Genomic DNA, 13,873 nt, shown 5'->3' on the forward strand with positions numbered 1-13,873 from the left:
TCAAAAGCTTTTTATATATTTTTTAGCATATTTAAAAGTGTAAAATGTATTTTTGAACCAATATTTGTAATAACTGCATTTGTATCATTCAAAGCTTTCTTAAAGTTTTTGAGAACCAAATTAATTTTTGTATTGAAAAAAAAAACATTGCCAGTGTACATACAGAATGTGATCTGTCATACATTGTTACTAAAATATGAAAGTTTACAATAAAATAGTTTTTGCCCTTCAATCTTATTTGAACATTCAATCATCTCTTTTTTCCATTTGCATCTATGATTTTATCAAAAAAGCATAAACTTAGAGTGCTTTTTATTGTTGAAGAGCCTCAACGTGCTGACCTCAACACTTGACCATTATAACTGAGTGGTGCTTGAAGTGACTGAAACTGATACCGATGTGTAAAGCCAAGATGAAGAAATGAAAAGTCACCAGCTCTCTGATGAATTCTCACATATTTATTTAGTAAAGTGACACATTTGTCAAATTTGCTGTATACGGCCAAAGTTTCAGGTCCTTATATTGCATGACAAACATGAAAATATATAGACCCAGCATAAACCCAGTACATATCCTAGACAGATGTCATAAAGTAACAATGCTCAATTAATATGATTATCTGAGCTAAAAGATCAGGGAATCATTATTTAAAAATGATGGCTGTGGTGGGTTTAAGCTGGCTGGTGCGTGCAAACAGTAAATGTGTCCAAAAACAGCACTTCATTACCACTACTAAATGAGAAAAAAAACATTTAGAACAATGGGAGTAAGAAAAGTGTAAGACCCAATAAAAAGTAAAAAAAAAAAGTGAAAAAAGGAGAGCTAAATATCAAATAAAAATATGTAATAATATGGTGACAATGGACTTACAATCTAATCTTTATTATGGCAAGATACATTATGCTGTGCCAAAGTACAAACATTTTACAAATTAGTAAAACTTGCATAAACGTGTTACTCTGAAGACACTAACTGCCTTTCGTAAGATACAAGGTGATGACACCATGTCAGTACAGGCTGGATGTTAAGATTTGGTCATCTGTCAAGTGGAATATATATTAGGACCCCTGCATGCAGCGTTACCCAACATACATGATTGTACACTGTCACTCCCCCCTTTCCTCTAACATAGATCAGCAGTAGATAGCTACACTGATGAGCAGCAACCATCAGCAAATGGGTCATGCCATTTAATTTAGGTCACAGCCACTATTTAAAAAAAACAAAACAAAACACTCTGCTTTAAAGTAATCATGACATGAGATTTGTTGCTATTGTTGGTCTTCTCCAGAACAAGTATGCAGATCTTTAAAATAAGACAAAGTCAAAATATACATACATCCAGTATTTCAGGCCAGTGATTCAAGAACAGCCAGGTTAGTAGCATTATCAGAAGAATTCTTGTAGTGGCTCCAATTACATAAGTACTTTATGTACTAACTAATAACTAACTCTATGAACTGAAATATATTATAAGCTAGAAGACCAGCATTGAAGCCAACTAACCAAACAGATTTTCAAAAAATAGGTTAGAAATGGGAGTCTTCATGTTTCTCATATTTCCGACAAACTGTAGCAAATCTTTTTTCATCTTTGACTATATAAACATTTTTTTCCTCTCTTGCCCTACTTGACATAACTAAATGCAATGCAGATTTGATTTCTTCTACAAGAATAACCTAGAAATACAGTAATGTTATCTCATGGTATACAATCCACTTCACAAGCTATAGGAACATTTTCATAGCATCTTGAAGCATTTGGAGTCTACTAACTATTTTAAATGATTCATTAAATGAAATCAGGGTTAAGATTTTACATCTGGCAAATGAACAACACATTTTAATTGCAGAATACTTCCAAACAGTAAATCAGCTGCACAGGTAACATAATGTTTTTCTGTCGTTTTACAACATTAATACACCTTTTTATATTTTCTCCCCATTCTACATTTTTTAAATGAAATTATTCATGGCTGCATAAATAAATTAAACATTAAGACACAAATGGCTTGTTGTTCATGTTTTAAAAAAAAAGATAGTTCTGCCTCCATTTGAAGTAAACACGGCAGTAAGATTGCTGAAATGTAGAAAAACCACTCTAGCTATAATGGATTCTCATTTATAGTGTCTTCTTTGCTTTTTACTTTAATTTACAACATTCGTGTGCTCTGCTGTGGCTTTTCTCCTCGTGATCCTGATCTCTTTTAACAGATAATTGGCAATCAACGGAAATAATACAGCACAAATGTCAAAGGGTGAAACAGCAAACCTGCTCATGGGAACAGTTGCCAAAATCATAAACCATTAGGAGTGTACATGGAAATTGGTCTCCCATTTACTGAATGCATGCTTTGGCAATCTTGGGGAATCCACGATCATGTGGGAAAGATAATGATCCTGTAATATGTTAATGCTTGAAAATGATAGCGTTGACATATGCATCTTGGATATTTTTTTCAAAGATTCTGTTGTACTGTAACAAGGCTGCTAGAACAAATGGTAGTGCTGGTAGTACTAATGAACCAAAGTCACAAATTTCAGACTGATTTTAGACACTTTTTAGCCTGAATACAGGTTTTCCTAATGCCACGCTCACATGACCAGCTACTTTTCTGCAATGCACTGTGTAGTAGTAATAAAATTTTACGTCTCTATGGCTAATGGTGATCACAATTTACCTGATGATTTTATACCAGGCTGCACTCCTGCACATATTAAAGGATTAGATCCTGTATGAAAGCTATGGCACCTATTGCGTAGAACATTAGACTCCATTATTACTAACTCTTCCCTATTTCTCCAACTATGAGGCAATAGAAAATTTTACCCGGGACTTTCTTTCCCGATACTAGCCGAATGGGCGACTAGAGCTCTCACTTCAGTTTGTATGCTACTTTATCCTGAAAATTCCCAGAACTGAAAAGGAAATTCCCCAATTCCCCTTCATGGCAGATTTTTTTTATTACGCTTTTAAAACAAACTGTTCACTATCCCTCCCAATAATTGGCACACCCCCTGGACACCATGTTATCAACCCAATTTTGTTAATGTAAAAGTAATAAAATGGACAATAGTGATTGAAAAAATACATTGATGGTAAAAAAAAAATAGCTATGGGAAAAAAGAAAGAAATGTATTGAGGACTGATTATATCTACCTAAGAGTAAACAAAGCAATTAAAGAGAGGTAACTTTTGTAATAAAAAATAAATATCTTTTTTTGTTTTGTATCCCTTGAAGGTTGAAGTTTAGGCATTAGCAATGATTCATAGCAAAGTAAACTCTCACTCTGCAAGGGATTTCACCTATAGTATGTTAGTGAATAAAGTGACATTTTGCTGATTCCAGACATTTAATCAAATGCAAGCCAAAACTATGATTTTCTTTTACGTTTCCTTGAATGTATGTAGTTGGCCATTTTTTGGTAAATAATAACTACAGCCTAAACGTCTTTAGTAAATAAGCCCTATAATGTGCCGACCAAATTATACTTCTTTAATCTGCACATTAAAGGACAAAGTGGAGCTAAACAATGTTTAGGTTTACTCACCTCACCCTATGCAATTATGGGTGCTGGCATGTTCATTTCTGTTCTTCTTGGTTCATATTTTTGGTTGTCCAGGCCGGAAGGATATCACTACTGTGCATGTGTGCAGGAGGTAATTAATGTCCAGAAGTCAGGTATGTCAGGATAACATACACAGGACTGCCTGCAATGTTTTCAAAAGTATTGCTCCACTTTAAAGCCTAATTCTTTTTTTTAAACAAACCTTTTTCGTATGTCTTTAGCCCAGTCATTAGATGCACAGATCCCTCTTCTTGTTTACTGCTAGGTGGTTCTCGATAAAGCATATAGTATTACTGTAGGTCAAGGTATGGATAAAAGTACTGCAGCCACAGCTGCTTTTTAATTTTTTTTTAAAACTGCTGGCTGGTCTTAGCAGTTTCTGAAGACCCATTAGCAGTACCCGCGGGTTGGCGGCCGGGATAAGGCTGGAAAAAACTACCGGAGCTGCATGCGGCTCTTGAGCCTTTTCTTGCTGTAGCTCCCTTCCCTATTTACTGCTGGCCCATAGGGAAATCCATCTCCTCTGCAATGCATACAGAGGAGAGGGAATTCCTTTCAGGGGGCATTCCTAGTGGGGGAGGGGGGCAGAGCCATTGAAGCGGGACTCAGAGAGTTTAAAAGCCTAAAGTTTGCGGACCTCTAATCTAGTGAATGCCATAACTATTTTGTATTCTGTATTTGCAGTAATTGGGGGAATTGTGAATTGTGGTGAGGATATATACAAAAATATCAGTTTGGGGTGGCTGTTACATTTAAGAAAATAAAAAAAAGAAAAGTAGTTTTGATGTGCCAGCATTAAGCTTATAAAACTAATTAGTTGCCACTTTAAACTTAGTTTTACCATTCATAACTTTTTTTTTAATAAAATGTTATTAGGCAAGTGAGATATAAAGTAATATTTTGTTTCCTTTTACATATGACAAAATTGAAGTTGTGAAAGCTATTTTTTTTAATATTCAAGGTCTTTTTCATGAAAATCATTTCTCCAAACCAATCTCTAGAGGCAATAAATGACACATTGTGTAAAACTCAAATCATTTTATTCTATAACATTATATTAAGAACTGTCGGAAAGAGCAGCTGCTATAAAGCAGTAATGAATTTAGACTAAAGCTTGAAACAATTAAATATTATGGTTCTTCAATAATTTCAACATTTTTGGGGATTTTAAATAGCCATTATTTTATATCTTCCGAAGGCAATAGAATAGGAGACACTATTTTATTTTTGATTACTGTCCTTCATTCTTTATTTCTTAAATCTTTTTCCATTACATTTAAATTTGGAAAAAATCCAATTTTCTAACTGCTGTTGCCAAAAGCAAATAGGGGTAGGTGATTAAGCAAGTGAATTGTGAATGTTTGTTGGTTCTAGGTCACCCAGGACCAGTGCAGGTGTCACTTTCCATGTTGCAGGGAGTAATGGGATTAGAATTTCTACTCCTCTGTGATGTAAGAGGTCCAACAAGGAAGAGGCATGTTTCCTTTCTAAGTTCTAGGTTCCATTCTAATTTAGAAAGTATCATACTTATCTATTAAAACAGCAACATCAGAGGGGATGGCCTTTGACTACTTCCTATTTGGTTCAAATGGTCAGCTATCTAGGGTTTTAATAGCTGGATTTCAATCAGATCCCACCAAATGAGTGGAGGCTGCCTAATAAGCAGAGAATTCACTTCAGATTGTTTCAGAACAATTCAATTGCAATTTTTCCTGAAAAAAAATAAACTGGTCTTCTCTAGCGTTGGTTAAATTTACTCTTGTTTGCTAACAGTTTGCCTACAATAACCCCATTAGGGTTGATTAGTAGCCAAAATTGAATCCCAATGAAATAAATGAGCAAAATATTCTGGATTATTTTCTGGTCTCTAGAGTGCGTGTAGTGCAGCCATATGCAAAATAAGGCATGGAAAGACCCTGACATGTGCGCAATAAAAAGAAGGGGATCTTAATAGGGCATTTTATTTGGCTTTGAGAGCAATATAGGAGAGATGTAAAAGTATCAGTTTACAATTTAGTGGGGTCCCTTTAAATATTAGGTCCCAATTAAATATTTTTAAGTAGAATTATAGTGAAATCAGGACATGCAAGGATACATATACCAGTAATATATGACTACATACAGTGAATTTAATCTCCAGAATTTGACCTCTTTCAGGTGGAAATTTGGTAGAATTAAGAAAAATGATTTTACTAGCCAGAAATTCTACTTCATTCTATTTGAATCATAAGATTACACATTTGTACACCAGGCACAATGTGCAGTTATACCTGGTTTATGGAGGTACACCGGAAACCCAAACCGTGAAACCGCGTGTAGCTCAGTGATTCAAGCCAGTGGCCAATGACAGCCTTGTACCTATCATTGACCAATGACAAGTACAGTGTACAGTTCATTAATGTCCACTCTACCATAATACCTAAACAGCAACCATTTACATCTGTGCATTGACCTTTGGAATTATACTTAATACATTGGATTGCATTGTTTTATTCTGTCAGTTTTAAAAACAAGACAAAATATGTCAACAAAAGGAAAAAAGGTTTTTCAGAACTGTGTTATAAGCTATGATTTATGTGTATTATGAAAAGCGTCCGAGATGACAAGGATGCATTAGAAGACAGGGCAAACAAGGTTAAATGGGAAAATAGATATACTATAAGCTTATTTTCTCTATAAAAGCAGGTGCTCTGTGTTTAAGCATGCACCCATGTCATCTCCTAGGAGATGCTCAGTACTATTCCCTTAAAGTATTGCAGTAAGAAATTGCATCATCTAATGCTACACCTAAATCCATGTCTATGTGTACTGATACAGTATATGATCTAAGATGTCAGTGATTCCTTGTTAACCAGACAAGGTTTTTTGCAAAAAGCTTGGTCTGTTACTTTGCCTATGACTTAGCTTGTATTCTGTTTATAACAGAAAATTTAAAACAATCTGTGCTGCGATGGTAATGATTATGCATTCAAGAGCATTGAAGGTAACATTACGCATTCACATATTTTCTCCTCTCTGAACTCTGCATAGCACTGGTATAGAATCATAAATGTCATCCTACTGGATTCCAATAAAAGAGCTCTTTCTGTAAGAAAAGAAGTTTTCTGTATCATAGCAAACTTGTAAACACACAGTCAAAGCTGATCAGTGTTCTCCTGTGACAAATTTTATTTATATGACATAAACTGTCAGACTATGAGATTGCACAAGATTAAAGGAAAACTAAAATATAAGGGCTGTATCATCATAGAAGTATAGGTGAACATTTTAGGTAAGGGGGCTGGCCTAATGCTAGGCATACTCAACATAATCTTCTATCAGTGTTATTTTAATAGATATTGCAATTTATTTTACTATTACATTTAATTGTATTTAAATAATTGTACCAATAATTTTTGTTGATCATGATACAAAAAGTGGTTGCAATTTAGTAACATTATTTTGATAATAAGTGGAATAGTCTGTTTTTTTAAACCAATCTGTCTTGGAAAATACATGCACAGTCCCGCTGCCACAAGGGAAACAACACCAACTTTACACAGATAATACCAACAACTTGAACTTTGCTTAGTCCAAACAAATTAAAAAATCCTCACAAACAAGGAATCATCAGAAGCATGTTATGCTCCTTTGAATCATCTTTTTGAATATGGCATGCCACAGATACCCTTTTTGTTTGCAAGTTTTTTTTGGGGGTCAGTGGAAGGTAAAGGTACTTTAATCTCTTTAGGCAAATATAAAAAGCTGGCTGGATCGTTGTCTGCTCTAGTCTGCAAAGCTTACCACAGGTTTAAACATAAATAAAAAATATTTTTTAAATAAAATGAATAAAAAACTGATAAAATACCCTAATACACACTACAGCCTTTTACAGATACTTTTTTGCAATATGAAATTTAAATTTAAATAAGTGTCCATAAGATATTGGTTATGCTTTAAAACAATGTATTTTATTTTTCAAATCCTGTTTCTGTCTAAACTCTTTCATTAAGACACACATTTTAATTTCAATCTTTCCTTATGATGCTTAGTTTAAATTCAACTTTTCAATACTGTTTAAATATTATTTTAGTAGAGGTACTATAAAACTATATAAGGATTCAAAATGTAAAGCTGACCTTTTGAGAAATTTTAGTGGTTCCCATTTGCAAGTCTGATATGTGGTTTATGACAATGGACACATAGCTCTACAAAGAGTAGGTCAGGACAGATGACCTTCACTGAAAAGCAGAATTCATTATCCATGTCCATCATCCATAAGATACAAGTTTCAAAAATATTATATTTGAACTCCAGTCCAATGCATTACTTCTTCTGACAGATGCATTTAAAGTTTAAACGCTTCATAAAATGAATGGATACAATGTGCATGTATTCTCAAAGAAGAACAACTATAGCTAAAATGCATATTAAGCTAAGAAACTAAATTAAAGCAGGAAACTAAATTAAAGCAGGACTAAACCCTTTTTTTTTAAATTTGTGATCAATCTGTGATCAATTTGTGATCAATCTTTATTGGAGATGGGTCAGGTGATGTGCCTTCTGCAATAAAATAACCTTACCTACCGAATGCATTTTTTTAAATATACTCACCCATCCCTGTTATGTTGCAGGGCACTGCCATCTTCTCTGCCTTGTTTTATTCTAGCCATTCTGACATAACTACTACGCAGGGGTGTTCATTCAGTCCTGGCAGCTGCAGGGGAAGCTGGGATGCAGAATGGACATCGCCTGTCTTCTTCTGCAAAAAAGCCCTGCCTGGCTGGCATTTGGAAGTGGAACTTTTGTTCGGCGTTAAGGTATTTTAATTGCCTGCTTAAATGTGGTAATATAGATGATTTTGCAATTCTGACTCTATTGCATAAACAAAAGTCAAATTGAATATTCCTCTGGGTTTACTGCAGTTCAATAAAGGCCATATTAGGCTGTTTGCCAGTGGTTGCATGTACAGTATATGGATCTTGAAACTACGCAAGCTTAACATAGGCCTTATAAGACATGTAGGTCCATTTGAGTCACTCCATCCAATTGTTAAAGGCAGCAGGCCTGATTTATTAAAGCTTTCCAAGACTAGAGAAAATACACTTTCATTTGTGAACCTGGTGTTCCAGCATCCAGGTTTACTGGATCACCCAGGTTCACCGATGAAAGTGCATCTTCTCCAGTCATGGAGAGCGTTATTAAATCAGACCCAGAGAGTTAAGGATCAAAAGTAGGTTCTTGATAGCTAAGTCCACTTTTACAACTGAACTGTATGAGAAACATATACCAGTCTTGTAGTAGCAACAACACAAATAGTAGCCATGCAAGGCTAAATATGAAACTACCCTCTACTTGGCACAGAGAAGAATATAGATATGCTTCCGAAAACATGGGTAATGCTCTTTGTTGCTAACAAGACTTATTAGAAGCTTCCAGCAAGCAAACATACTTCACTAGAATACATTAATATGAAGATAATGGCCCTGATTTATTAAAGCTCCCTAAAGCTGGAGAGGATACACTTTCATCCGTGAAGCTAGGTGATCCATCAAACCTGGTATGGATTTGGTCCAGGATTTAAAACATTTGCTAGCTTGAAGAAATCCATTCCAGGTTTTCTGGATCAACCAGCTTCACGGATGAAAGTGTATCCTCTCCAGCTTTGGAGAGTTTTATTAAATTAGGCCCAATATGACAACACACAGGACTAACTACGCTTTAAAATATATAAAAAATATGGCTTTATTGCTATTACATTAGTAAGCCTTTGGTGAGACATTTAAGAGAAATTTATCACAGTAAGTGGATAACTTTCTCGCGTTGCAGATCTAGGGTTCCATGTCCGAATGTTACTCCGACATGCATCCTATTGAGGACATTTGATCTTTTTGACATTTGAGCTTCTCCAAAGAACCATTAGTGACACGATTATGAACTCTGTAAAGCCCTGTGTATGATTTTAGCTTTATACATGAAACAATATACATATGTATGTAAATATACAGTGCAATGAAGAAACATAATCCAGATTTTATGTGTTAGGCTCCCTTTAACCACAAGAAATAGACACAGAACCACACAGAAAAATGCATGACATCAGATTTGCAGGAGTGCATAAAATGCCCACATTGGTGATTGTCAAACCAAAGAATACCTGGAATCATACAATAAAATAGCAACAAAATGAATACAGCTTAATTGTTTTATTTGATTTGGCAGTTGTGAGATTACTATAGGTTTTAATGACAAATTATACAGTTGGGGTTTCAACGTTTTGCTACTTTGAAATTGTTGTGTGTTCTATTGCACTTTTATCTACATTCATGGCAGTCTGGACAGATTGTAGCATAAGCTTAACTCTCTTTATATTTTTTGATCTCAAGATGATGATACAATGTAAAATTCTAAAAATTTCAAAAGAAGCATTGTTAAAAATATATATACTGTGTATCCATGTATTGCACTTTTGTATCGAAAATATTTTTGCCTAAAGAACAATGGGATATATTTACACAGCAATAAAAAAACTTTCAACAACATTGCTTTCTGGAGAATCAATCATTCAGCCATTTAAAACAAACGCAGAGAATGTTACTGAATATTGGATTTATGGCTTTTTATGCCCAATCAATTTAAAAGTCCTTTTTTGACTTTTTTTAGTATACTTTTTAAATTATTTACCAATAGAAAGAATGAGTGTGGACAAGGGCAAATAAAAACAGGGCAAAACTCTTTTCTTCCCAATCCACATATGATACCATGGGAATAAATAGGGGTTTGCTACAGCAGGGATAGATCCAGTTATAAAGCAAAGCTAAGAGCAAAGGAATAATAGAAACAAAAGCACAGACCTTAATACTGCACATGCATCATATTTATTATTATTACTCACCATGACTAGAAGGCTCAGATGCACAAAGTCTCTCTGCTGATTCACTGCTGCCGTCACTGTGTCTATTAACATTTCTCGCACCCACTGGTTCGGATTGCATTAGATAATTTTGAGGCTCCTCATCAACCTATTGAGTGAAAATTATTTTTTTTAATCATTGTTTTATTAACTTTTTTTCGCACATAAGACCAAAAATCAGTGCCTACTACAGGTATATACAGTAATGTTTTGTTAGCTTTGATTTGATTTTAGTAATATAGTCTTTAATATTATTAGAACTCAGTATATATCTGTATGTGGCGGTGTTAAGTAATGCAATAATCATAAACCATATAGGGTTGATATGCTTAATACATTATGATTGCTGACAAATTGATTAAATATTTATTGATAATATTATTAGGTTGTGTCTGCTTAAGCTAGCAGAAGTACCAGGGAAAGAATGAAGATAAGTCTGGTAGATATTTCTCTTTGCTCATAAACTCAAAAAAATGCATAGAGCAAGCCCATAATCCATTTTAATTCCAGGTTACTGCACTACAATATAAAGAAAAGTTCACTTAGCTATGTGAGAATCTACATTTTCACTCATAAAGATATTATAATTGTGCAGGCCTATAAATGTATATTTGGCCTCTTATTTAGCTTTTTACCTGCCATTGTCTGTTCAGGAGTAAAAACTTACCTAAAGTATAGCAGTTACTATCAACTACAACACACACCACAACCTGATTTATTAAAGGTCTTTAAGACTAGATCAGACAGACTATCATGAGTCAACCTCTGGGTTCTCTAATAATTGTATATATTCATTAGTCTTGGAGAGTTTTAAAAAAAATCAGGTCCACTGTCTCCCAGTTTCCTCATGTGCAGTGTGTGAGACCAGGCCACAGAAAGGGTAGCTATTGTTAAATATAACCTGAACCATGAGACAAGATATTCTAAAAATGGGGGCAAATGAACATCTGTCATAAATTAATCTGAACAGTTATTTGAAGACCTTTTTCTCCTTGCCTTTTTTCCTTTTTCTCCTTGCCTAATATATCTAAATAACCTATAACTTAGATCAGTAACTCATTACATCTGGTATGTATTACAAAATACTGTATAACCAAATATGCAGTCTATGCAAATAAAAAAAGGTCAAGCACAGCTAAATGCCAAATATGTCTGCAGTAGCACATATAGGATTCAATTTATAAAACAATCTGCATTTGCTATACTGTAACACTTCCCAATGACCAAAGTAAGATTTACTCTAAGCTTATGCATTTGACAGATATGGCTGTAGCACACTCATAAATATGAAAATGAATTGCACAATAAGCAAATTATCCAATTAAATAAACAACAAGATGTGCAACTCGGTTAGAATACATTTTTAACTAATTTACAACTCTATTAAACTATTGGTATAGATTGGAGGCAAGTGCCATGTACTGCTGCTTGAACATCATAATTAAGGGGAAAGTATTGTGGTTTTCTTTCTTTATTTGTTCTCTTTAGAAAAGAATAATACAATTGCTAATACATATTTATTTTAATTTTTTGGTTGATAATTATAAAACAATGCAAATATCATATAGTCAATGATTCACTGGGCACACTGCATTATTATTAGGCACTACTAGCTGATGCACTACTGGTGTCAATAAGCCCTCTTCAAATGTACTTTCTTCGGCCTGCCCGTCATTTTCTTGCTACTTTACCTGGTAGAAAATTTAGGCAGCATCCTATGGGGACAATGCATAGGGTGGCCACTGGAGAAATGACGACAGCAAAACCTGCTGGAAGTGACATGAGGCACCTGATAAGCTCTACCCACAGGGGAAATGTTCATGTATTAGAAAGAAGAAACCACCTTAAATTTTAAATATTTGAGAAATATACTTACATGAAGCACATCAATACTAAGTTGCTGAAAATTACGAGACCTCAATTCCTGCTTTCTCCTCTGATTCTCATGATATTTTTCCTCTGCAAGCTGCCTAAAATACAAAATGTAAATTTGATTTTCTGAAACTGCTTTTGACTATGAAATGCTATTTATACAATCATATGTATTCTGTCATAACAAAAAAAATGTATTGCATATTACTTTCAATATTTCAGAACATAATAAACAATGAATATTTGCATAGCTCTTGGCTCAAGGTATATTGAATTTCTGCAAAATACTCCCACCCCTAACATTTCCCCTTACCTATGGTATATATTACCCTACTATGCCTTAACCCTATATCTAAAGAGAGCCCATTGCCAGACTATTCATTTCGACTGAGATTTTCTATAACATTGCATGCAAATGTAATTTATTTTTTTGTGTGGTATTTATATGTTAAAGCTAAATACTGAAAATGAACAACCCCAGCAGATTTAGAGCTTTCACTCAATTGACAATTTACAGCAGCTTATTTTTAACATGGGGGAACCCCCTGGTAGCTACATAACATGTTGTGTAGGAAGGTGAGAGGACGGCAGAGATGCTGAGCTACCACAGAAAGTAATTGAACAATTTCATAAGAGGACATGGCTATGATGTGTAAGGAGAGAGGGTGTTGTTCAGGGGAATTGACTCTTGGAATATTTTGAAGCAAGTCTTAAGGCATAAATAAACTAAAAAATACTTTTATGGAGATGAAAAATACAGCAACTACAAACAACACTCTATTTTTATGTGTTTTAAAGAATGACCCCTATGTACCTCATCATACCACAAGATGTAAACCTGCAGGCTTTACATAACATCACAATCACTGGGCTAGAATGCATGCAATTAAATAAAATAAGACACGTGTGCACGGTAAAAAAATATGTTGTTTTTCTGTTGCTTCTCCCTATCCTTGAACAACATTTAGGATATGCAAAGGTTGTATTAATTTTTTTAATTCAGCATTTCTTTGATGGCATATATATCTGAACAATTGTTCAAAGTAGTTTGTGCAATCATTTTACCTTTTGTTATTTAAGTCAAACTTTCAGGCGCACAAGAGTTTATAAAATAACATTGATAAAAAAATGAAGGTGGTGTCTACAATTACTTTTGTTTTCTTCTGTTAAAACTTTTGTGCCTAAGGAGGTTATTGGAATCTTGGTCTAACATTATACAAGCAAAAGGCTTGTGTAAGCCTGATTTGAAGTAGTTATAAACCCAGGAAGTAAATCCTTACATCAACTTTACTTGTCTATAATCTTTGTCATTTACAACTCATATTTATTGTACACTTTACTTATATGCCACTTTTTAAATACAAGATAATAGTAATAATGAAGTTGTTTTGAAATCGTAAAGCCTGTTTTAAAAGAATATATATTAATTTTGCCATGAAAGTCCTTGTTCAAGCATATTCTGTTATGGATGACAGATATATCCCAAGTGTTATCCTTTATAGTAAAGGGATAAAAATGCTATATTTTGCTATGCTTATAC

At 34.1% G+C, this 13,873-nt stretch overlaps 1 protein-coding gene across 2 annotated transcripts in view; it reads right to left on the reverse strand.

Annotated features, from left to right (window-relative positions):
* The window catches only part of NEK11 (NIMA related kinase 11), a 158,934-nt gene that overhangs the window by 57,404 nt on the left and 87,657 nt on the right, over nt 1-13,873 (reverse strand). For both annotated transcript variants that reach the window (XM_072412330.1, XM_072412329.1), the window contains exons 11-12: nt 12,338-12,431; nt 10,444-10,570 (exon numbers count right to left, since the gene is read on the reverse strand). In XM_072412330.1, the coding sequence (XP_072268431.1) occupies nt 10,444-10,570; nt 12,338-12,431 (221 nt within the window). The remainder of the gene's footprint in view (nt 1-10,443; nt 10,571-12,337; nt 12,432-13,873) is intronic.

This window comes from Pyxicephalus adspersus, chromosome 5 (genome assembly GCF_032062135.1).
Source record: "Pyxicephalus adspersus chromosome 5, UCB_Pads_2.0, whole genome shotgun sequence".
Lineage (NCBI taxonomy): Eukaryota > Metazoa > Chordata > Amphibia > Anura > Pyxicephalidae > Pyxicephalus > Pyxicephalus adspersus.